Source organism: Octopus sinensis, linkage group LG20 (assembly GCF_006345805.1).
Source record: "Octopus sinensis linkage group LG20, ASM634580v1, whole genome shotgun sequence".
Lineage (NCBI taxonomy): Eukaryota > Metazoa > Mollusca > Cephalopoda > Octopoda > Octopodidae > Octopus > Octopus sinensis.
Genome location: NC_043016.1, coordinates 18,287,620 through 18,315,237, shown reverse-complemented (window position 1 = coordinate 18,315,237; position 27,618 = coordinate 18,287,620). Strand labels below are relative to the sequence as shown.

The following is a 27,618-nucleotide window of genomic DNA, read 5'->3' as shown; positions in this document are numbered from 1 at the left end:
GTACTCTTGTTTTTGTCATTCACCATCATTAATGTTGTGATGAACCAAAGCGGGAAGCCTCTATGTGGTCACCAGACCTGCTAGGAATAGCAGACAAATCTCACCAAATCATAGCCTTATGTGTTTTATACATATACATATATATGTATATGTGCGAGTGTGTGATACTGTGTGTGTGTGTGTGTGTGTTGTGAAGGTATGGGGTCAGGTATAATCACCATCATCATTTAACATCCATTTTCTATGCTGGCATGGGTTGGACGGTTTGAGAGAAGCTGGCAAGACAGAGGTCTACACCAAGCACCACAGGCTTGTTTTGGAATGGTTTTTCTGGCTAGATGCCCTTCCTAATGCCAACCACATTATAGAGCGTACATGTACTGGGTGCTTTAAACATAGCACAAGCACCAGCTGAATGCCCTTATTAATGCCAACCACTATAGAGCAGGCTGCATGTGTTTATCTGGCACATACACAAACATCATACATACATATAGTGCCGCTGGACTGACTCCTGTGCAGGTGGCAAGTAAAGAAACACTGTTTCGACCCTGCGCTTGAGGAGACCTATTGAGTCAAGTACATCAACATCAAAAATCAATGGAAATTGTAGTTGTGATCCCTGTGCTGGTGCCACATAAAAAGCACCATCCGAATGTGGCTGATGCCAGCACCACCTTGACTGGCTTCCGGGCTGGTGGCATGTAAAAAGCACCAACCGATCGTGGCCGTTGCCAGCCTCGTCTGGCACCTGTGCCAGTGGCACGTAAAAAGTACCCACCACACTCACAGAGTGGTTGACGTTAGGAAGGGCATCCAGCTGTAGAAATACTGCCAGGCCAGACTGGAGCCTGGTGCAGCCTTCTGGCTTCCCAGACCCCGGTCGAACCATCCAACCCATGCTAGCACAGAAAACGGACGTTAAACGATGATGATGATACACATAGAATTGTGTTTGTTTGCTTCCATGGGTCTCTTTACATTCACACCATTTGGGCAGCAGGTGCATTTGTTTATGTCTCACAGTCTCACATAAGCAAAATGTCACACAGTCCTGAATATATCAAACAAAACCAAAAGAGAATCAGAGCCAGGTTTTGCTCAACAAAGCTTGGCTTAAAGTTTATGCAATGGTGTTAGCAGCGGCAATAATATCAATGACAGTGACAAAAACAACGCAATAAAGAAGCCAAAGGCATCGATACTTACTGGGTGCCATTTTGTTGACCAGAATCCCTTTATATGGTCCACCGCCAATGAAATGTATTTGGCTGTTGTCTATCTCACTCTGACATTTCCTCTCAAGTCGGATCATTGAACAGTCTTCATGACGACTGGCAGTCATCACAATATCTGGAATGAAAATTTTTTAAAATTAAGAACATCAGAAAATGCCAGATTAAGAAGAGTATTTGGAATAAGATATTGCATAATAAAATATAAATATAGGTGCAGGTGTACCTGTTTGTGTATGTGATTGAACCTGAAACCACATAGTTGGCAATCAAACTACTTACCATATATATATATTAATTATATTAAGGTCATTACAACATGTAAATGTCTCATGCTATAAAGGACTCTTAAAGTCAAAAACTATCTTAATAAATGTACGGCGATTAGTACCGACAGTGATTAGAAAGTGGATTACATACACTAGCTATGAAATGATATAATTTGTGGTTGAATCTGTTTTTAAGACATGACTTTCAGGTTGCATTCCCTCACTGTATTAAGGTAATTTTGACTTTAATAGTCCCTTATAGTGTTAAGGCAGTTATGTGTAGTAATGCCCTTGATATAATAAATGTATTTAAAAAGGAATAAATTAATTATATATTTTGTATAAATTTTTCCCATAACTAGTTTTACATGCTGACTACTTAATAAATTCTTAGATTTTTATCCTTATATTTAATATTAATTACATATATATATATATATATATATATATATATATATATATATATATATATATATATACACACACATAACATGTATAAATACATTCAAATATACAAGTTCGTATATACCTGCGAGACATCCGACTCGGCAATGACACCCGGTCATACATATACACACATATATAAATTCATACACACACATGCAATAGCTTCAGTAAATTTTACTTCAATAGCATCAACCACCTAAAGGTTATAATTAGGAGTCAAGAAACATGAACAGGGTGCCATGCAATTAGACTGAACCCAAACCTACACAGTCACAAATAAAAATTCTTAACCACAATCAAATATGTAGATACTAAAAATCAATTTTCTTTTTCTTCTTCCATAAGATTTTCAAGCAGAGAGAAACCATGAAGTAGCCACTCTGAATCTATTTAAACTTATCATTCATCACACCTGTTTTAGAGAATGTTCTTGATTTTTACTTATTACAATTATTTTTTTCCACCTTCATAATTTCTATCAGATAAAATGTCTAAATTATGAAACAACATTCATATCAAGTAATACAAATAAAAACAATTTTTTTGGCTTTTAAAAGATAACAGATTTTTTTAAAGAAAAATGGAGAAAAAGGAAATGAAATATGAAAAAAATATAGCAATATTCCCAGGGAATTGCCATATTTAGAAGATGAAGTTGTAGCAATTGCCAATTTTGAGTTTAAAGAAATGCAAAAATGATACAACATAATGATATGAAAAAGACTATAATAATGATTTCTTAGATCAGAAGTTCTCCACCATCTTTTATCTAGAGGCCCTTTTGATCCCTATTTTACTCAGGTGAACTTCCATAACCACTCAATGTTTCAAAAAAAAAAAAATCATCTAATTATATTTTTACCATTAAATATTGTTAAAAACTGGCTAAAAAAATTCAAATATTTTGTGCATGGTAGAAGGTATAACCAATTTATTGTCGATAAATTTTAACAATAAAATCTTAGCTGGATCCCTAAGGGTCAGATGAACTCTACTTGAGACTCAATGACTCAGATCCAAAATCGATAATCTCTGCATACAACCACCTCTGTCACTGATCATTTGTCACACTCTTTTCTCTGTAGTGTACTTACCCTCCCATCCACTTTTTCTATTCCTCTGTCCCTCCTCTCTCTCTCTCATATTTCCCTCGTACTTCGACATCTCTTTCTCTTTCCAGATGAGGAAGCCTTTTATTTACCTTCAACAAGACACCTGCTTCTATCTTTCTATCACACTTCTATATCCCACATATATCACTAGTGATTGAATGAATGTGAGTGTGTGTTACATTCAGTATCACTTCCTCTTGTGTTCTCAGGTATATCAGGCAGCAAGTTGATTCCATTGGTTTCTGTTGGTTGTGGTTTTCTCTGCAACTGCCTATGTAAAGGTGGTCTTTCTCAAGTCAGTTATGAGTGTTCCTAACCACATAGTTCTTAGTCTTTCGTGTCGCCTTTTCCCTTTCCAGCGGTGACCATTTGGAGGCTGTTTTAGGATGACATTGTTCTAGTAACCAAAATATTCGACCCGCTAATCTTAGTCACTGTTCTGCGATAAACTTTACTGAGTGGCCTTCTGTTAGTTCTCTTTAGAATATCTTCAATGGTTATGTGGTCTTGCCAGTATCCTTCTCAAACATCTTTGGTGGAACACATCACGCTTTCTTTCTATTTTCACAGAGCTCTTCCATATCTTGCTAGCATAGAGAACAATTGGTAGAACAATACTATTACAGAAATAGATCTCTTTGTAGGCCGATAGAATTGGACAACCAGACAGCACACATTCTCTGTATATGTAAGAAATGAATATTTGAAATATCATTGATATTGTTTATCTTCTGTTATGTTTTCATACATATTTTGCTCTTTACATCCATAACAACAGCTGGCTCCTTACTAATATGCACCATCTTTGTTATCCTTTAGCTGGTGTTTGGAACTTAAACTTACATAAACTCTGATGTAAGGCTTTAAGTTTGTATCATTGATGGAAGATTTTAAATTTGATCACTTAAAAATAAGACGGTTGAAACATTGAACACCAGGCAGACTGAGGCAGGTTGGTATTAAAAAGGTTGAGTACCAAATAAGAAAGTCACACACACACACACACACAACAGGCTTCAACAAGATTCTATTCACAGGGTATTGTTCAACCCAAGGTTATGGCTGAAGCTTTCTTGACCGTAAAGCGGCGAGCTGGCGGAAACGTTAGCACGCCGGACAAAATGCTTAGCAGTATTTCGTCTGTCGTTACGTTCTGAGTTCAAATTCCGCCAAGGTTGACTTTGCCTTTCATCCTTTCAGGGGTCGATAAATTAAGTACCAATTACGCACTGGGGTCGAAATAATCGACTTAATCCATCTGTCTGTCCTTGTTTGTCTCCTCTGTGATTAGCCTCTTGTGGGTAGTAAAGAATAAGTATTTCTTCTGTCGCTACATTCTGAGTTCAAATTCCGCCGAGGTCAACTTTACCTTTCATCCTTTCGGGGTCAATAAATTAAGTATCAGTTGCGAACTGGGGTCGATCTAATCGACTTAATCTCTTTGTCTGTCCTTGTTTGTACCCCTCTATGTTTAGCCCCTTGTGGGCAATAAAGAAATAAGAAGCTTTCTTGATCGTTTGGTGTTGCAAATAAAGATTCATAATCACAGAACCACATTCTGTATTCATGCTCTTGAAAACTTATATTACAATAGTCGCTGCATCACACAAAGGAGGTTAGTGAAAATGCTTCATTACCCAAATATAAAGATGCTAGGCAAGTATATTTATAAACCAATTCCTTTTCTGTCTTTTTTTCTCACCCAACAATAACAATCCACCATGAAATCCCCCAAAACTAACATTCTAATACAGGTGGCATGTTACTTAATCTAATCTCTTCACTAAGCTAATTCTAATCAAAGTGAAGAGCAACTTCACTTCTACTCAAGTGTCTCTTTATCCATCCACTTGAACTTTCATCTACTAATATAATATTGATATTGATTTGTCAAAAGAGCTTCTATGGAGGCTTGACTAATTAGAAATAGCAGCTAAAACAAATGCAAGCCACATTCTGCCATGTTAAATACAGGCAGATAGACTGGACAGTGTAGTAGTGTCCTTGATATAGAAAGTAAAATAAGGAACATTACAGCTTGAACATCTTTAATAATGTCTGCCGAATATGGAGGTAAAAACAAAAACAAATGACAACAACAACAACAACAACAAGAAGGCTGGTTTCTTATCAGTGAAGGAGCTTCTCTGTGGTTGACTGAACTACAAGAAGTAGCCACCGAATTCTCCTCAAACACCATACTGCATTGCTTTACAAGAGAAAGAACATATTGGCATCTTGGGCAAGTGTCTTCTGCTATAGCCCCGGGCCAACCAATGCCTTGTGAGTGGATTTGGTAGACGGAAACTGAAAGAAGCCTGTCGTATATGTGTATATATATATATATATGTGTATATATGTATGTGTGTGTGTGTTTGTGTGTCTGTGTTTGTCCCCCTAGCATTACTTGACAACCGATGTTGGTGTGTTTACGTCCCCGTCACTTAGCGGTTCGGTAAAATAGACCGATAGAATAAGTACTGGGCTTATAAAGAAAAATCCGGGATCAATTTGCTCGACTAAAAGGCGGTGCTCCAGCATGGCCGCAGTCAAATGACTGAAACAAGTAAAAGAGAGAGAAAAGAGAAAGAGTATTGAATACAGGCAGTCCCTCATGTACTTCTTCATTGTTGTTGTTGTTGTTGAAGGTTTTGATGTATATACAAACAAAAACCAAAAAAATTTTTATCACAGAACTATACTGGTTGATATCAAAACACTTAATTTTCTTTACTTTCTTCAATTTTTGATATGAGTTTTTAGCGTCTGGTAGTGTATGAATCATTAAAATCCCTATTCATTGCATATAAATAAGGTATTTTATTTCTAAAGCTGAAATGCCAAGTTATGTGGCATGGCTATTTATTGAAATTTCATATACACTTGAGATCTTCAGTACAGTATCCGAACCTTTACTCAGCGATGGTCATGGATGTTGCGTAATAATCAAAGGAGTAAAATTGCAATTATAAGCATCACTAAAAGGATTCCTCCAAAGAATCTCTGGAATGACATTACTCAACAGGATACACTTTTTGGAGGTCAAGGAGTCTCTCCAGGTCAAGTCGTTACTTCTTCACATTGAGGGGTCACAGCTCAGGAACTTCAAAAACTTTTTTAAAATGTCACAAGAAAGAATCACAGGTCAGATTCTTCATGCCAAGCCAACCAGGAGACCTGGGGGTCAACCAAGAACGAGATGGTTGGATAACAGCCTAAGTCTAAGTTGCTCATTGTTAGGAATTCAATCAGAAAATCCAACAATGGTTGCTTTTCACAGGACCTATAGAGGTGACTGACAATTCTGCCCCCATGACCCTCTCAGGAACTGTGAAGAGAGAAGATGGTTTTAAACTATATCACCTCACTGCACTTCCTGCAAGCAAGGAAAAATTAATTTTATATTTGACTATAAGTGACACAGAATAGGAATATTTATTTTTGCTCTCATAGATTAACATCATTCAAGAAAAGGGCATTGTGATATTAATAATTTTCTGGTCAATATAAATGAACAGAAATGATTCCAGATTAGTCAGTGGATTGTTTCCCCTTTTGATACAAACCAACCTGAAACTCCCCACTCCGGCCCTGGAATGCTTTACTACTTCAGGTATCACCTGAAAAGCAATATAGGGCTGGAGAGGACACAGCTGTCTAAAAGTATGTATGAGAAAAAATGGAAGGATTTGGTAAGGAAGTTGGGAGTGAATGTCCCTACTTAATCTACCATGAGGAAAAAAAAAGATCATTACGCAACATTGGAAAAAATGTAAGGGAATCTAGATTCTTAAATCATATAAATCATCTATTTTTAACTTGATATATTTTTGTGTAAAAAAAAAACGAACTGAAAAAAACTCGCTGAGTATTTCTTTATTAATGTTTTGTATTGTCCTGTACTGTCCTTCTATATTAGACACCATTGCTTCTTTGATATAAACTTTATGTTCTAAAGTGATCTATATAAAAACCTTATACCAAAATTTCTTGTTAATCTATGTTCCAAACACTGGTTTAATAATGTCAAAGTTATTTTACTAAATATTTCACTATTTTCAAAAGTAATTCAAACAAAAGGAGTATGTTCAAATAAAAGGAGTATAGTTCATCAGAAATATGGTAACAAAAGTGTTAAAATGAACTAAATCAAAATTATAATTTATGCTCCAAACACTGGCTTAATTTCATTTTAAGAAGTAATTCAAATAAAGGGAATATATTTCAATGGAAATATGGTAGCAATGGGTTAAAGTTATCTAAATTAAAACCTTAATTTCAGGTTAATTCGTAGTTCTAAACACTAGTTTAATAACCAGCAAAGTTATTTCACTAAATTCTTCCTTGTTTACAAAATGCTTTCCAAAACAAAGAATGTATTTCAATAGAAACATGATTACAAAAGGGTTTAAAATAAAGATCCATAATTAAACTGTTTAACACTATTGCCAAATGTTGAAGTGAGCATTGAATGTATGAAAGACAAATACCTCCCAAGAGAAGGTACACATCTAATAAGAATAATAATAAAAAACAAATGGGAAAAGAATTCCAAGTAAGATGAATATAAATGATGGTCTTTTACACAGGCTAATGAATTGTGCAGCTTATTTATAAATAAAATAATAACTAAAACTGAAGTAGAAAACTGGGAACGGACTGGCCGTTATTTATTCATGCCATTCTTGGTGGTCTTAACAGAGTAATATGACATATCTTCATCAAATGAACAATTAAAACTGGACAGCCAATTCAGACTGCCAAGAGCTTGTCCCAATCAATAAAATATATTAAATAAATAATAGCCTTTCATAAACGAAGCATTATTTAAGCTATCACTAAAGTGTTGTATAACTCTGGCCATCACCTTCAGAAATATTTCACTTTAGGAGCGGTTGAGGGATGGTGTGCGTTTTCTATTATGAATCCCAAGAGATGAAACAGGTGTTTCTTATTTTTTTTTTTTTTGTGTTTTGGGTGGTTTCTTTTTGTTCATTGCCATTCTTTTATTCTGTAGCCAGTTTCATTTATTGGACTGTGGCCATACTGGAGCATCACCATCAAGAATTATGATTGATTAAATCGACCCCAGTACTTGACTGTTGTTGGTTATTTTTATTGACTTCAGAAAGATGAAAGGCAAAATTGATGAAGGCAGGATTTGAACTCAAAACATAAAGGGGAGTAACTAAGTACCACAAGGTCTTTTGCAAAAGCCTCCAACTGATTCCGTAATTTCCCCACCCTACAGGCAACATTTTTCTTCAGGTTCGTTTAAATCAATTAGTTGCTTTTCAAATATTTATCAATTCCCTTATATTTCATTCCAAAAAGACCGCTTCTTTTAGTACGTGATGCATACAGTGTATGGCTAAATGTGAAACCAAAATCAGTGCATACACAATGTGCATTGTTATACACAAACCCAACAGAAATTGATAATAGTTGTTTTTGCTTTTGTTGTTCTCGACATTGAAGAGGCAACAGAGCTTCAACAGACATGACTGGGTGGTAAGAAGTTGGATTCCAAACCACATGGTTTCAGGTTCAGTCCCACTGTGTGGCACCTTGGGCAAATATGCAATAGCTCCAGTTCAACAAAAGCCTTGTAAGTGGATATGGTAGACAGTAATTGAAAGAAGCTCACTGTGTATTTGTGTATGTGTGTGTGTCCTCCATCACAGTTTGATATCCAGTGTTGATTTGTTTACAACTCCTTAACTTAGCAGTTTGACAGAAAGAGACTAATAGAATAAGCACCTGACTTAAAAGGAAACAAAATATGTACTGGAGCCAATTTATTTAAGGAAGTGCCCTAGCATGGCCACAGTGAAATGACTGGTGCGGTTAAAAAATTATATATATATATATATATATATATATATATATACACATGTATACACTGTGCTGATACACTGTGAAATGAAGAAATTAAAAAGGATATATATATACACACACACACACACACATATATACACATGTATATATATGTGTGTGTGTGTGTGTGTGTATATATATATCCTTTTTAATTTCTTCATTTCACAGTGTATCAGCACATTCCAAAAATACATATATTCACATTTATTTCTAAATGGATTGATCAAAGTAGGAACAGAAGTGCTTATAAACCTTTCATGGGGGCCTCCAAACTGGTGGGACCCACCTTCAAGGGTTTAGTCAGATATACTCATCCCAGTATTTATGTTTTATATCTGGTAGGTAGAGGGGAAAAAAATGAGAGAGAATGGATAAAAAAAATGAAGAGAGAAAAAATGTGTAGGGATTAACACATTATTTACATTATTTACATTTGACAGATATTTGTATTCATCATGTTTGTTGTCAACACAACGTTTTGGCTGATATACTCTCCAGCCTTCCTCAGGTGTCTTGGGGAAATTTTGAACCTGGGTTCTCATTCCTAAGGTATTTTTCGATATTATTATTATTATTATTTTTTTTTTCAGGTCACTGCCTGGAATCGAATTTGTAATCTTGGGGTTAGTAACCTGTGCTCTTAACCACTATGCCATATGCCCAAGTCACCTGATGAAGGCTGGAGGGCATGTCAGCCGAAACGTTGTGTTAACAACAAACAAGATGAGGACAAGTATCTGTCAAATATAAATAATGTAAACAATGTAAATAATGTACATAATTCCTCATTTCTTAAATATAGAACTGTAGGGATTAACAGTTCAACAGGTGCACACACACACACACACACATACTTAGGAGTTCTGAACTGTTTCCGTCTACCAAATTCATTCACTAGGTACTAACACCTACCTAAATCACATAAACATGCCTGCACCTTTTATTCTTTTTACTAGTTTCAGTCAGTTTGACTGTGGCCATGCTGGAGCACCGCCTTTTATTTCTTTAGCTGGTGTCCAATTAATGAGTATTCAAGTGTGTGTTGTATTATGAAAGCAAAGTAAAAAGATAAAGAAAGACGGAAGAAGAGGTGGGGGAAAGATAAGACAAGACAAAAAAAGCAAGAAAAACTTAGTCACAAAAGTAAAAGGTCAGACTGTAAAGAGAAAAGGAAAGAAGGAAAAAATATAAGAAAAAGGAATAAGAGGAAGACAGAAAGAAAGAACGAAAGAAAGAAAGCAATGAAGCAGACAGGAGGAAAAGGTTTTTTTGAATTTTCTCTTTAACAAGGATATAAAAAATAGTTGATGTATGGCGCCAAACACGTACACCTATGATTGAAGACATTCCAGTAGTGACCATCCCATCTTTTTATATATCATGGATAACATTATTTAATTTGCTATTTTTATTTCATTTCACAAAGTAGGGTGTGACTCAAACGAAATGTCAAGACAGTAAGGCGTGATTTGAAGGCAATTCGGCTACTATTTCTAGCAGATCTAGCTTACTATGTAGCAATTCCCTTACTGGCTCACATATACGTACATTAGTAAATCAGTTGGGTGTTATTTTGGGGGTGATTTGGTTGCTATTTCTAGCTGGTCAAGACCACATTGAGGCTCATGCTTTGATTTCAAGAAAATTTATATTGAATACAAGTTTTCGACAGAAAATTTAAATGTCATACATGGATGAGCTTAACATATGGCATGCCTGAAAGCATCATGTTCCTGATTTTTCCCCAGGTCACAGTTGATCAAACAAACTTAAAATCAAAAACATTCCAGTTTCATGATGCTGTTTTTGTTTTCCACCCCCACCACCCCCAAAGTGTAATTCTACTTTATCCATGTTGTTTTGCAGACAACTTGGACATGCAAGTGCTAGCAGTCAAGACTCCGCATACCGTAAGCCAGCAAGTGTATGGGGTCATCAGAGAAGAACGCACGCCGCTAGATCAACTGGTTATCAAAATAAAGCTCAATATTCTTCTAGTCATTGCTCATCGTCTGTTTTAAACTAAATCCAGTGGCAAGCCTTTTCCACTGTAGTTGGATATCGGTCATGGAGGTATTCACTTTATGTTGACGATATCTGTGGCACTGATGAAGATAACAGTGATGAGGGTCACAACAGCAAATGTGATAATGCCGACAATAGTCTTGATGGTGATGCTAATGCTGACGAAGATAATGGTGATGATCTTTTATTTTTCACGGTTTACTTGGTTCAGTCATTAGACTGTGGCCATGCTGGGGTACCAACTTAAAGAAATTTTAGTCGAAGGAATCAACACCAGCACATTTTATTTCTTTTCTTTTTCAAGCCTGGTACTTAATCTGTTGGTCTCTTTTGCCGAACCACTAAGTTACAGGGGTGTAAACACACCAACACTGGTTGTCAAGAAGTGGTGGGGGACAAACACAAACACATCAAACACCCATACAAAAACAGTCTTCTTTCAGTTTCTATTTACCAAATCCACTCACAAGTCTTCGGTGAACTCTAGGGTATTGTAGAAGATAATTGCCCAAGGTGCCACACAGTGGGACTGAACCTAAAAGCCTGTGGTTAAGAAGCAAGCTTCTTACCACACAGGTACATCTGCACCTATGATGATAATTATAGTGATCATGATGGTGATGACAGCAGTGGCAGTGGTAGATATGATGATGATGATAATGGCAATAATAATTAGACAATGACGTTGACAATGATGATGATGATGGTGGTGATGACAATGACAAGATTGATGATGATAACAATGATCATGACGAAGGTAATATCATCATGACAATGTTGATGATGACAACAATGCTGACGATGACATCATCATTATCATGACCATGATGGTGATGATGATGAAGCTGTTTTTAGTGATGGTGGTGGTGGTGGTGATGATGGCGAGGATACGGTTGATGATGATTACATCGTCTGGAAGATAGACGATTAAGATGGCCATTGCTAATGATGATGGTCATGGTGGTGGCATTGATGTGATGGTGGTGATAAGACGGTCGTGATGAGACGGTTGTGATGAGACTGGGGATGAGATGGTCGTGATGAGACTGGGGATAAGACAGTCATGATGAGACAGTGGGGATGAGACAGTGGGAATGAGACAGTGAAGATGAGACAGTGGGGATGAGACGGTGAAGATGAGACAGTGGGGATGAGACAGTGGGGATGAGATTGTGGTGATGAGACGATGGTGGTGATGAAACGATGGTGATGAGATGGTGGTGATGAGACGGTGGTGATGAGATGGTGATGTGATGGTGCCCATGGCCATAACATTGGTTGCTTCTTCTCCTCCCCACCCCATAGCTTCTAGCTCTTCTCATTAATCGGATAAACAATATGCAGATAATGAAATGTTGAAGAAGACAAGGGAGTGGTACAGAAAGATTGGTCAATCACTGCAGGTGAGAGAAGAACAGTGGAATATGTTGAATCTGCAAGCACGTGCATGTGTATGAATATTATTGCTACCATTATTGCTGTTGTTATTGTTGTTGTTGTAGTAACTGTGATGATGGCTGAGGTGAAGGAAGGAAAAAGACAACAGCAGAAATTAAAACACGGTAAACAAAACAGTTTCCAAGGTAACAGCCCAGTGATGTATGTTTGTACAGAGATGTAACCAATCCGGTAGAGGCACGAAAAGGTAATTACAAACAACATGAACAATAATGGCAAGAATACCAACAACAACAAACAAACAAACAAACAAACAAACAAGTAAAAAAAAAAAAAAACTAATTTAAAAATCCATTCCCCAATTAAAATGAGATTTCTACCTCCGTTAACCCCTCTCCCCACCTGCTTACCTTATTACCTTCTCCCACCTCAATCAGGTGAACAATGGATTGATAACAGCATTGTAAAAGTACCCAGCTTCTCTAATGAGAATGATAATGGTGAAGGTTTAGAAAACATTACAGATGGACACTTTTTTTTTATATATATATTTTGTTTTTGATTTTATTTCTTGGCAATCATCCAGTTCTTTGTGATGCAGCATAGCAATTCAATAACATTGTACCGTCATATTCGGCTTTTCATTTTGCCATACATACATGTGTGTGTGTGTGTGCATATACATAGACACACACACACATATGTATATATATTCACGCACATTACATATACACATAATACATATACACACACACACACACACACATATGTATATATATTCACGCATATTACATATACACATAATACATATACACACACACACACACATATGTATATATATTCATGCACATTACATATATACATAATACATACACACACACACACATATATATATATACTCATATATACACATATACATATACATTCAGATAGATTCCATATATACATATCTGCATACATACACATATATACACGTCTTTATACATACATATATGTATATATATGTGTGTGTGTGTGTGTGTTAAATTCAATTTACGTTGAAAGTCAACAAAGTTTGCTTTAGAAGCATTGAGATGTATTGAAAGATAAGGAAATAATTTTATTCTCAAACACAAGGTGATGTTAATAATATAGCATGAACAGGATAAACTACCCTTATTTTGCAGAAAAATTTGTCAGCGGCCAGCTATGAGATTTGAACTCACATCCCTGTGATCCATGAGTATAATTCCTTAGGCGCAATCCTGTGTATTTACACAGGATTGCACCTAAGGGCTTATGCTCTTGTTTCTACAACTTTGGAAAGTTGAACTATGAACTTTTATGCTATTTTTCTTCCCTCTCTTCGTATCCTTATTCCTTTACTCCCTTCCTCCATGTCGTCATTTCATTAATATATATCCTCCTCATTTTCCCTATTTGTCTCTGATGACGGAATATCCCATACTCGGGGATATCCCAGAAACAACTGTAAGACTTCGAATTTTTTCCAAAAACAATATTGTATAAGATGTGAAATGTTTGCCTTGACTTTATGTTTGTTGTCCCCTTTAACAATTATATATATATACACACACACATACATGTACATACATATAAATATATATATACATATGTATACATACATATATATATGCATACATATACATACATATATATATATACATATGTATACATACATACATATATATATATACATATGTATACATACATACATATACATGCATACGTATATATATATGCATACGTATATACATATATACATACATATATACATATATACATACGTATATACATATATACATACGTATATACATATATACAACTATATGTATATACGTATATACATACATATTTATATATATATTTAGATATATATATGTAGACAGGTGGAGGCGCAATGGCCCAGTGGTTAGGACAGCAGACCAAGCGTTGTGAGTGTTTATTGAGCAAAAACACCTAAAGCTCCACAAGGCTCTGGCAGGGGTGGTGGCAATCCCTGCTGTACGCTTTCATCGCAACTTTCTCTCATTCTTTCTTCTGTTGGCCTACTTGCTTAGCCAGCGGGGTGGCGTCATTTGAAGGCTAAAACAATGTGAAGTGCATTGTGACCAGCGATATGTAACAACATCTGATAGCCTGATATATAGACAGACAGACAGACAGACATATTTGTAGAAATACATAAATTTGGAGGAGAAGCACACCCTAAGATGTAGAGCAGTTCCTATTATAATGGGGGAGGCCAGTCTAAAGGACTACCCTGGGTTTCTCGCTCAAAAGGTATCTGGCCTTACAGCTTATCTTCAGACCCCGAACACTTCTAGCCTCTGACCTCTTCAAATTTGGAGGGAAAAATGCCTTGCTATAAAGGTAAATGCCAGGGAGATAATCACCTAGTGTTTACCTTTGTGTAGCAGGTGTTCAGAAATGTGGGTAGAAGTGAATGTAAAGAGTGATGAACAAAGTTGGCATTGCAGTTTTGGAAATATCAGTATGGAAAAGGGGAAAGATGAGAGAGATAGGAGTGGCTCAGAAAGGAGAATAAGGGGATGATGTGCAAGGTGTAAGAACAATGGGTGGTGGGGTGGGGTCAGGTTGTAGAGATACATAAGATACATAACATTAGCAACCGTGAGTGGGGCATGATGGCAGATATGAGAGAGAGCATAGTGTCTGAGGATCAGCCTTCACTATTTTGTCCCCATGTCTTCCTGGGCCACATATATATATATATATATGGAAACAATATTTACATATCACCTGAGGAAACACAACTAGATCTCATAATGCAGGGAAATGGTTGCATAATCAAGTACCTGTATGTCTGGGGAACTACATTGCGTAGAAACAATTGTAGTGATTAAATAACAAATGTCCAGTTGCACTCCTACTCCTTGTTGACTCCAAATTTTTTCAATTATCTATTCACACATGACAGAAGCTCAAGCACAAACCAGGAAGTGCATATAATATTACAACTGTATAGCATGGGATGAAATCTGAAAGTGGACAAGCTTTATAATGTACTCTCTTACGTCGCCCTTTTCAAGTCTAGCCAGGCTCATGGGCCCGGTTTCCCAGTTTCTGTGGCGTATGTGTTCCCCCCAGCTGGACGGGACGCCAGTCCATCGCAGTGTTACTCAAGAAACAGGAAGAGACAGTGAGACAAAGTTGTGGTGAAAGATTACAACAGGGGTCGCCACCACCCTCTGCCGGAGCCTTGTGGAGCTTTTAGGTGTTTTCACTAAAATAAACACACACAACACCTGGTCTGGGAATCGAAACCGCGATCCTCTAACCGCGAGTCCACTGCCCTAACCACTGGGCCATTGCGTCTCCACACACACACACAACACACGATATATATAGATATATATAATATATATATATATATATAACTAGCAGTATCGCCCGGCGTTGCTCAGTTTGTAAGGGAAATAACTATTAAGCATTTTTAGAGATGTAAAGTATAATAGCCATCTCAATATGGCTAACCACAAGGGGGGGTGTTACTGTAGCTTTTTACGTTCTGAGATTAATAATACATTTTTAGAGAGTTACTTCCCTTATATAATAGCAAAAAAATGCATTAAAAATGGGGGGAAAAAGATGGTAAATTTTTTTTTAAATCGTAGACATTGTAGACGCGCGCCAATACCCAGAAGGGCTCGATATGAATCACGACTATAGATACCCGGTTTTGGTTATACTGCACCGCAAAGTTTGGGAGTAGTTAGGAATCTAAATCGTAGGAGACAGACAGCACACAACCTCTCTTTTATATATAAAGATGAACACTCCCATCGAAGATCACACATGAGCATTCAGCTTTTGCCAAGCAACCCCACACAAATAGTTTGTTTATAGTGATCCAATGAATGTGCTGTACATTAACTCACTTCCTTCATCAAATCAACGTTGCCTGAACAGGTGCACTGTGTACCACACGTCAGGTGTCGTTGAAGTGATTGTAGAGTGACGTAAGATAAAGTGTTTTATTCAAGAACACAACACACTTACCCAGTCTATGAATTGTAATTATCGTCTTGTGATCATGAGTGCAACACCCTAACCACTAAGCCATGTGCCATCATACATATATATATATCCCTCTCTCTCTTTCGGAGAGGCACTGAGCACCTACACACACATATACACACACGGCAGTAACCTCCGCCTACCGAATTCAATCACAAAGCTTTGGTCGACTCGGGGCTATAGCAGAAGACACCTGCCCAAAAGTGCCACGCAGTGGGACTGAACCCGAAACCATGTAGCTAGGAAGCAAGCTCCCTAACCACACAGCCATGCCCGCGCCGAGTGAGACCGACAGACAGAAATATGTAGGCAGACAAGAGAGAAACAGACACTGAGTAAGTCTATCTATGTGTGTGTGTGTGTGTGTGTGTGCGTGACGACAGATGGACTAACAGACAGATTTATACATATTTAAGTTGGTGCAATAAAAGTATATTTGCCTGCATGCTTTCTGGGTTAGATTTCTAATACTGGGGTGGCTAAACCAGTAATAGTGACACAATGAATAAATTAAGACTACATGGGAGTGGTTTCTAGTTTCAAATCACACACAAACACACACACACTCACACACACTCATGTACACACACACACATTTACACAATGTCAAAATGTCTAAGTATATCATATATATCCATGCAAGCATTATATATATATATATATATATAAAGGCGGTGCTTCAGCATGGCCGCAGTCAAATGACTGAAACAAGTAAAAGAGTAAAAGAGTATATACATATCCACAACAAGTATAGACATCACTAAAGTGACAGAGGGTGCTAGTAGGCACCAGCATTGCTAGAAACAACTCTTAGCCACATGAGAGCACTTTTCTAACAGCTGACAAAGGAGACAGGTTCACTCCCTACAACAAGCATAGGGAGAGAACCTGTCTCCCTTGTTTCTAAACATTTTGATTGAATTTTCCATGTGTTGACATGAACCTCCTTGCAACAAAGTAAATTTTCATCAAATCAATATACCCTTGGCCTAACAAGTAGCCTGTGGTATACACCTCGCTTAGATATTTACCACTTCGGAGGTTCCATTCATTATGAAACATAAGTAGTTCGGATCTCATCTACTCCATTCCTTAATGAATGAATGAATGAATGTAGGTAGGTAGGTAGGTAGATAGATAGGTAGGTAAATAGGTATGTAGGTAGGTAGGTAAATAGATAAATAGGTAGGTAGGTAGGTAGGTAGGTAGGTAGGTAGGTCGGTTGAGCGGTCGGTATGTAGGTAGGCAAATAGGTAGACAGACAGACAGACAGACAGACAGACAGATAGATAGATAAGCACATACAACATATATATATATACACACACACAATATATATATATACACACAATATATACACACAATATATACACACACACAATATATATATAGAGAGAGATAGGGGGAGAAAGAGGGAGAGAGAGAGAGGAAACTTGGTACAGAGTGAGCAGAGAAGTCTTAAGACGAAGAACTGTCAAACAAGAGTTTCAGCTCATTAGTTCCTGACACTCCAAAGGAGCCAGGCCCACCTATGTAGTGGCTCCTAGATGTCCTCCTGCTGTTATTTAAATGCCACCTTCAATGGCGATTACACTCAAATCTTTTGGGTGAACCTATTGTTCAGCCACTGCATGTACTTTTCAAACTGAGTTTCCTTTCTACTATGTTTAGTGGTTTGTTGTATCTTCTTTCAGTTCCATCAGTCATTCCTTTTCACCCATGACCAAACTGAGCTCTTCTAAACTGTCTCTGACAGGTGCTTCATTGTTGGTGTTCTTTTGAGACTGATCTGGCCCATGATTACTGCAACAAATCTCTCTGTGCCAACTACCACTGCTTGTACAGTGCAATGTTACCCCTCATTTGTTAGTTCTGTCACCAAGTCATCATACTTCATATATATACGTAAAAGCACCATCCGCTCGTGTCCGTTGCCAGCCTCGCCTGGCCCCCGTGCCGGTAGCACGTAAAAGCACCATCCGTTCGTGTAGCACGTAAAAGCACCATCCGTTCGTGCCCGTTGCCAGCCTTGCCTGGCACGTAAAAGCACCATCCGTTCGTGTCCGTTGCCAGCCTCGCCTGGCCCCCGTGCCGGTAGCACGAAAAAACACCATCCGTTCGTGGTCGTTTGCCAGCTCTGTCTGGCACCTGTGCAGGTGGTACGTAAAAAGCACCCACTACACTCACGGAGTAGTTGGCGTTAGGAAGGGCATCCAGCCATAGAAATACTGCCAATCTGACTGGGCCTGATGAAGCCTTCCGGCTTCACAGACCCCAGTTAAACCGTCCAACCCATGCTAGCATGGAAAACGGACGCTAAATGATGATGATGATGATGATGATATATACACACACACATATACCGTAATCCCTTGACTATCACAGGTGTTACATTCCAAAAACCCCTGTGACAGGTGAAAATCCGTGAAGTGGAAACAGTACAGTACTGTATATTCTATTTTATTATTTTTAATAATTTGTATACATTTATTTCCTTATAAATGCAAAACGACACCATGGAGGAATCGACGTAAGCTTAAATGATAAACCGTGATATGGTGAAGGATTACTGTATGTATGTGTGTGTGTGTGTGTATATATATATATATATATACACACACACACACAAGGAGTGCTGAAAAGTTCCTGGCTTTAAGGTGTCTCAAAAAGCCTGGTTGGAAGCCCACCCTTCTGAGTTCTTTTACAAGGCTTAGAAAAACTGAGGGTCCCTTGCAATAGGTGTATGAATGTGTGAGGAGAATGTGTTTAATAAAATCATAATTAACTGATTCTTGTGTATTTTCTTTTACCCTAAATCAGAAAATTTTCAACAACCTCTCATATGTGTAAATATATATGTAAATTTAAGTCACAATATATGGATTCAAATAATCAGGTAGTACCCATAAAAAAAGCTCCTTAATTTTGAAGGATCTTTTGGATTGTGCATTAATGAAGACGTGTAAATAATTAAATATAATAATATAAAATATTTACAAGTTTTTAAGTTATGAAACAAATTGTCATGATATTACAATTTTCTTATTGTTAAATAAAATTTCATCAAACTATTTCTATCATTTATGACTTTATAAATGTGTGTATGTATATATGTGTATATCTCAGCGTTGTTCAAAAACAAAAAAAAACTACTTCCAGACAAAGTAAGAACAAATTGATAACTTCAGTAGAGTAAATTTACTGAGTATACCAAACTCACTTCACTTTACCTCTTATTACTCATGCTTTCATGCAGAAAGAGGTGGTAGGTGCTAAGCAAAGTCTAACACAGTTGAATTATAGTTCTGCCATTAAAACAGAAAAGAGAAAAACTAAAAACAAAAAAAGATATGGTATTCAGTGCAATATGAAGAACATTCGACTACTATCTTTAGCAAATCAAGCAATCACAGTCACCCTCATTCACTGACACGATATGCATTTGAGGATTGCATATCATGTGTATGTGCATGTGTGTGTATATCTATATATATATATACATATACACACAACCATGTATATTTGCATACATATATACATACATCTGTATACATATAGATGTATATGCATCTGCGTGTATATATATATACACATATATACACACACACACACACACACATATATATACACACACACACACACACACACACATATACATCAATATACATATAAACACAAACACATACATACTTGTGCGTGAATGTGTGTATGAATTTGCGTGTGCATGTGTGTGTGTGTGTGCATGTATGTGTGTGTTTGTGTGAGTGTTTGTACACATATCATCAGTTCTGTTTCAATTCTTGAATTAATAACTGAGTAGCGTTGTTCTTTGAATTAAAGACTGGGCAACTATTATGTATTTATTTACTTTTCATTTGTTTATTATTATTATTATTATTATTATTATTACTTTTTTTTGTGTAGTTGTGTTTTCAATGACATTCCTTTCTGAAAATTTACCGAATCTCACAGATCACTACTTCAACAAATAACCAAATTCTAAATACGGAACCTCTGAGTCACTAAGTCTCATGATGTAATTCATTACAGGGTAGTGACTGGCAAAATCAATAGAGCTTCAGACAATTTTTATCTTTTATCTTTTATTTGTTTCTGTCATTGTACTGCGACCATGCTGGGGCACTGCCTTAACTCTTCCGCATTTATATCAGCTAAAACAATTCATCTGTTTTTATCTTCAGACTGGCCAGATCCAGCCTCTCGCACTTATAATACAATATTATTCTAAAAATAAAAAATTATGTCATTGAAATCACTAAAGCTATGAGATAATGCATGATTGATTAAAATCAATGGGAATGAATAAGGAATACATTTAGCAGAGCAACCTGAATGCTAAAGGGTCGAAGGGTTTAATCACAACAAATTGACCCTGGTACTTACTTTTAAAGTCGGGTACTTATTCTATAGGTCTCTTTTGCTGAACCACTGAGTTACAGTGACATAAGCAAACCAGCACCAGTTGTCAAGCAGTGGTTGGGACAAAGATGCACACACATACATACATACACACATCTGTACACAAAGACATACTCACATAAACACACACACACACACACACACATACATGAATATATGCATATGCACACACACACACATACACACTCCCACCATGTACCCAAACATACACACACACACACACATATATATATACAATGACAGGCTTCCACACAGTTCCTGTTTACCAAAGCCACTCACAAGGCTTTGGTTGACCTGGAGCTACAGTAGTAGATACTTGCCCAAAGTGCCATGCAGTGGGTCTGAACCTGACACCATGTGATTGAGAAACAAGCTTCTTACCACACAGCCATACCTCCATTCTGGCTCCTACTGACATCAGTTTTATATTTCAAGTCTCATTAATCAATAAAAAAACCGAGGTCAATTTAACCCTTTCGTTACCAACCTGGTTGAAACCGCCTCTGGCTCTGTAGAACAATTGTCTTGTTTCCATAAGTTCTGAATTAAAATCTTCCACCAAACCTTAGTCAGAATTTACATTCCTAACTAGCTTAATGATAACCAAGTTATTTTACTAAATTCTTTGTTATTTCATGGTAACAAAAGGGTTAAAATATATAATAGAGAAATAATTCTTAACCCTTTAGATAACAACCCACCTGAAACTGCCTCTGGCTCTTCTTCTCAAAAGTTCTGAATTAAAATCTTCCACCAAACCTTAGTCACAATTTATGTTCCTAACACTAGCTGAATGATAACTGATTTATTTTACTAAATTCTTTGTTATATTTAAAATTAATTGAAAGAAACACAGAATATATCAACAGAAATATGGTAACAAAAGGGTTAAAATATATAACAGAGAAACAATTCTTAACCCTTTTGATACCAACCCACTTGAAACTATCTGTGGATCTGTAATACAAATGTTTTGTTTTCATAAGGTTTGAATTAAAATATTCCACCAACCCTAAGTCACAATTTATGTTCCTAACACTAGCTTAATGATAACCAAGTTATTTTACTAAATTCTTTGTTATTTCCGCCTTAGTGAAGGCGGTGGTATTGTTTTCAGCTGTGTTTGTTTGTTTGTTGGTCTGTGGACAAGATATCTCAAGAACCGCAGGATGGATTCACATGAAACTTTCAGGGATGTTTGGCCCCATGACTGGCGCAAACTGATTAGATTTGGGGATGAATCTGGTACTGGACAAGGATTCTGGATTATTTTTTTCTGTTTCTTAACTTAATTTTTGAGAGCGGTCAAGTTCATTTTTAGTATTCTCGTTTGTGAGAGCATTCGAGTTTATTTCAGATATTCTCATTTTAAAAATCATCTCTGGCTAATCGCTGAGAGGACATTGGTGTTACCTTGGCAGAGGTTTGCACTCTCTGAGTGCTCTTGCTATATTTAAAATTAATTGAAAGAAACAGAGCATCTCAAAATAGATATGGTAACGAAAGGGTTAATAGCTTATGACTTCTTAGTACCTGGCCTTATGCCTGCTAAAAGTCAGATCATGGTTTTGTTATTCAACAAAGCTATTGTGTTTTCAGAAACACTCAGAGTTACCAGTTTACCAGGTCACAAGGTCATTGAACTCGCCGACAATAAACTGGGATAGATCGTTAAACTATCATATTGTGGTAAGTACAAGTGCAAACGGTAGTCAGTTCGTGGTAATTCAGATGAAGCTCATGTCAGTGATGACGTTACATTATTCTTTTCCTGTGTTGTAACATTGGCAAAAGAGGTTGCTTGACAGGTGTGATCTTAGACACAGGTAAAGTTATAGATGCAGGTGTGGTTGTGCAGTAAGAAGTTTGTTTCGCAACTACGTGGTTCTAGGTTCAGTCCCCTGCATGGCATCCCAGGCAAGTGTCTTCTACTATAGCCCTGGGTCAACTAAAACCATGAGTGTAAATTTGGTACATAGAAACTGAAAGAAGCTGTGTATGTGTGTGCGTGTGTTCTCGCCAATGTTTGACAATTGATGTTGGTTTGTTCACATCCATCCAACATTGAGGTTCAGCAAAAGATACTGATAGAATAAGTAACTAGACGCAGGAGTGACTGTGTGGTAAGTAGCTTGCTAACCAGCCACATGGTTCCGGGTTCAGTGCCACTGCGTGGCATCTTGGGCAAAGTGTCTTCTGCTATAGCCCCGGGCCGACCAATGCCTTGTGAGTGGATTTGGTAGACGGAAACTGAAAGAAGCCCGTGTATATATATATACACACACACACACACACATATATATATATATATATATATATATATATATATATATATACATATATATATGTGTGTGTGTGTGTTTGTGTGTCTGTGTTTGTCCCCCTAGCATTGCTTGACAACCGATGCTGGTGTGTTTACGTCCCCGTCACTTAGCAGTTCGGCAAAAGAAACCGATAGAATAAGTACCAGGCTTACAAAGAATAAGTCCCGGGGTCGATTTGCTCGACTGAAGGCGGTGCTCCAGCATGGCCGCAGTCCGATAAATGGAACAATAAAGAGTGTAAGAGATAGACAGACAAGATTTAAAGGACTGACAGTATGTTATCAACAAAGGTATATTGCTGTTTGATAAACCTGGTGTTGCCTGACAACCAGGTCATCATCCTCAAAACAGGAGGATGAACTCAATACTGTTTCCATTTAACAAGACTTGATTTAACACTTTCCAATAATTAGATATGCTTCAATTGTTACTCACATTTTCTTGTTCCACCTTTGTTACTAAATATATAAGAAAATAAATCAATTAATAATGAAATACTTAGCTCAGTTAAATAGCTATCATGTTGAATAACGTTCGATGTTATTAAAAGAAAGGTTTTAGGGATCAAATTGTTGCACTACTTTTACAGATCAACACTTTCATTATCATATTTCCATTGAAATAACCTGCTTTTGTTCCAATCAATTATGAAATTACTAAAGAATTTAGTAAAATGATTCATTGTTATTAAGCTGTGTGTTTGGGACATAGACTGGCATTAAGGGTTGATAGGTTTATTTTTTTTTGACTCATGTCACTGTAAGGCAGAGGTCCTCAAACTTTTAGGGCCACTGCACCCTTCATAGCCACATATTACCCTCAGCAGTCCCACCCCTATTTATATACTGTTTTACTTGTTTCAGTCATTTGACTGTGGCCATGCTGGAGCACCGCCTTTAGTCGAGAAAATCAACCCCAGGACTTATTCTTTGTAAGCCTAGTACTTATTCTATCGGTCTCTTTTGCCGAACCGCTAAGTTACGGAGACGTAAACACACCAGCATCGGTTGTCAAGCAATGTTGGGAGGACAAACACAGACACACATACATATATATCACAGGCTTTCAGTTTCTGTCTACCAAATCCACTCACAAGGCTTTGGTTGGACCGAGGCTATAGTAGAAGGCCCTTACCCAAGGTACCATGCAGTGGGACTGAACCCAGAACCATGTGGTTCATAAGCAAACTACTTACCACACAGCCACTCCTATGCCTATATGTATATATATCATTTTATATTTAATATATTATATAATTTGTACACAATACTATAATAATATTATAATAAATTCATAGCGTCCCCCAATTCACTGCTTTCCTCCCAATACCTCCTTTTCCTCTACCACCCCCTTAGGCACCAGTGCCCACCTGGACCGTCTCAATGCCCAGGTGCCAATAGCACCCACTTTGAGAACCTATGCTCTAAAGCAAGAAGCTTGTATCATAGAACAATGACGGTTAAGGAGTTAAATCAACATCATAACAGGACTAGTATTTATTTTATCAATGCAAAAGAATGAATGCCAAGATTTGGACTTGGAATGTAAAGAACTAGAACAAATACCTCAAGGAATTTTGTCCAATACTCTAACAATTTTACCTATCAGGCTTTTTAATAAATTGTTTTTAACAAGACACATCATCATCATTGTTTAATGTCCGCTTTGCATGCTAGCATGAGTTGGATGATTTGACTGAGGACTGGTGAACCAGATGGCTGCACCAGGCTCCAATCTTGATCTGGCAGAGTTTCTATAGCCAGATGCCCTTCCTAATGCCAGCCACTCCGAGAGTGTAGTGGGTGCTTTTACGTGCCACAGGCACAAGGGCCAGTCAGGCAGTACTGGCAATGGCCACGCTCAAATGGTGTCTTTTATGTGCCACCTGCACAGGAGCCAGTCCAGTTACATTGGCAATGACCTCGCTCGAATGCTTTTTCACGTGCCACCAGCATAAGTGCCAGTATGGTGACGCTGGTAACGATCACGCTCGAATGGTGCTTTTTACGTGCCACCGGCACGGAAGCCCGTTTGCTGCTCTGGCAATGATCATGCTCGGATGGTGCTCTTAGTGCTCCACTAGCACAGATGCCAGTCACCGAATTTGATTTCTATTTCACCTGCCTCAACAGGTCTTCGCAAGCAGAGTTTAGTGTCCAATGAAGGAAAGGTACGCATTGATAGAATAAAATTTGAGGGACGGAAATAATTATGATGACCTATGAAATTGGTTAGTACTATATTTTACTGACAATGTACAAAAACAGAGTTTTATCAAGAAATCCATTTTCACTATCATCATCATCATTAACATCTATGTTCCATGTTGGTATGGGTTGAATATTTTGACAGGATGTAATGTGTTAAAGGATTGTGCCAAACTTCAATACCCACTTTAAATATGTAGGTAATTAGAGAAGTAGGTGTATATAAGAGGGAGTGAGAGCAAGGAGAGAGAGACAGAGACAGAGAGAAAAAAAAAATCAACCACAGTACTTCAGTGAAAATTTAATTAATCCCAGCAGATTAAACAGATGATGTTGTGATCATCCCACTATTTTATGTATCTACATTAGCCAATGTGTCCTTTTTCTGATATGTTAGCATTTGAACTGACACATGGGTGCTATTTTTAGCAGCACAAGTGACCATATAGAGGATCCTGCATTGTTCCCAGGCCATTATTGTTTTTTACACACCAGATCTGCTCATACTGAGCATACTTATGATCAAAGACATTCCAGCTGCGACCATCCGTCAAAAAGATTTTGAAGGTAATTCTAACAGTCCAATGTCATTTTTCATTGGCTCTGTGAAAGCAGAGGGTATGGGGAGGTGGTGGAACTGAAAAATTAACAGTAAACTAATGAGAAAAGTTAAATAATTTGATGATTTATGGCATCCCACCACCCTATGTTATTCCATGCTTGAATAAAGCTGACTGTGGCTACACAATATCAACCCCTCCCCCACAATCGCAGGTGACCTGATAACATAGCAAATTATCATAATAAAAGAAAAACAGAACACACACACACATAGTCTGGTGTCATAGCAACAAACACATATAGTAACAAAAGTATGCCTCTGTGTGTGTGTGTGTGTGTGTGTGTGTGTGTGTGTGTGCGTGCGTGTGTGTGTGTGCGTGTGTGTGCATGTGTGTGAGGATGTGTGTGCGTTTGTGTGTGTGTATGTGCCTGTGCATGTGTGTGAGCATATGTGTGTTTTTGTGTGTGTGCCTGTGCACATGTGTGTGTCTGCTTGTGCGTGAGCATGTGTCTATGTGTGTGTGCCTGTGCATATGTGTGTGTTTATGTGTGTGCTAGCATGAGCATGTCTGTGTGTGTGTATGTGCCTGTGCACATGTGTGTGTGTGTGTGCTTGTGCGTGAGCATGTGTGTGTGTGTGTTCTTGTGCGTGAGCATGTGTGTGTATATGTGTGCCCATGCATATGTGTGAGCATGTGTGGTGTGTGTGTGTGTGTGTGTGTGTGTGTGTGTGTGTATGTGTGTGTGTATGTATGTATGTATGTATGTATGTATGTATGTATGTATGTATCTATCTATCTATCTATCTGCGTGCTTAAATGAAAAGCAGTTAACCTTGCAAGCCATGTTGCTAAGAGGTTAAAAAAAGAATAAGTCAATTAACAGGACTTGAACTATAATATGATACTACCAAATTAAACCACAGACAAATCAGCATCTAATCCACCTGTTGTTGTTGTTGTTACTTGAATCGTTACAAGGCGGCAAGCTGGCAGAAACATGAGCACGCCGGGCGAAATGCTTAGCAGTGTTTCGTCTGCCACTGCATTCTGAGTTCAAATTCCGCCGAGGTCGACTTTGCCTTTTATCTTTTTGAGGTTGATTAAATAAGTACCAGTTACACACTGGGGTCGATATAATCGACTTGATCCCTTTGTCTGTCATTGTTTGTCCCCTCTGTGTTTAGCCCCTTGTGGGCAATAAAGAAATAAGAATCATTACAAGGCAAAATTCATGGCAATATTTCTTCTCAATCTTTACATACAGGGCTCAAATGTCACTGAGGTCAACTTTAACTTTCATCTTTCAGGGTCAATAAATGTAATTGATTTCCCCTTCCCCTCAAAATTGGTGGCGTTGTGCCAAATTACAAAAGTTGTTTAGTCCCAGGTAACCCTGACAAAAAAAAACATACCTGTAATCAAATACATTCCAAAAGTGAGTATCCCATCAATTTATATATCTACACTGTTTATCTTTTACTGATTTCTATCAGCAAAGGACATAAATGTCGGTAAGAAATGAAAAAATTTCTCAAAATGCAGAGCATAGTCATTGATTGGTTGGAAACCTGTCACCATTGATATGATACTTTTTTTTTTTTAACTCTTTTACTTGTTTCAGTCATTTGACTGCACCCAAGTTGGAGCACTGTCTTTTAGTCAAGCAAATCGACCCCAGAA

The 27,618-nt window shown here is 37.5% G+C and overlaps 1 protein-coding gene across 1 annotated transcript in view; it reads right to left on the bottom strand.

Moving 5' to 3' along the window:
* Positions 1 to 1,123: 1,123 nt before the first annotated feature.
* The window catches only part of LOC118767234, a 79,091-nt gene continuing 52,596 nt past the window's right edge, over positions 1,124 to 27,618 (bottom strand). Inside the window, exon 2 of the mRNA XM_036511517.1 lies at positions 1,124 to 1,353. Within this exon, the coding sequence (XP_036367410.1) occupies positions 1,124 to 1,353 (230 nt within the window). The remainder of the gene's footprint in view (positions 1,354 to 27,618) is intronic.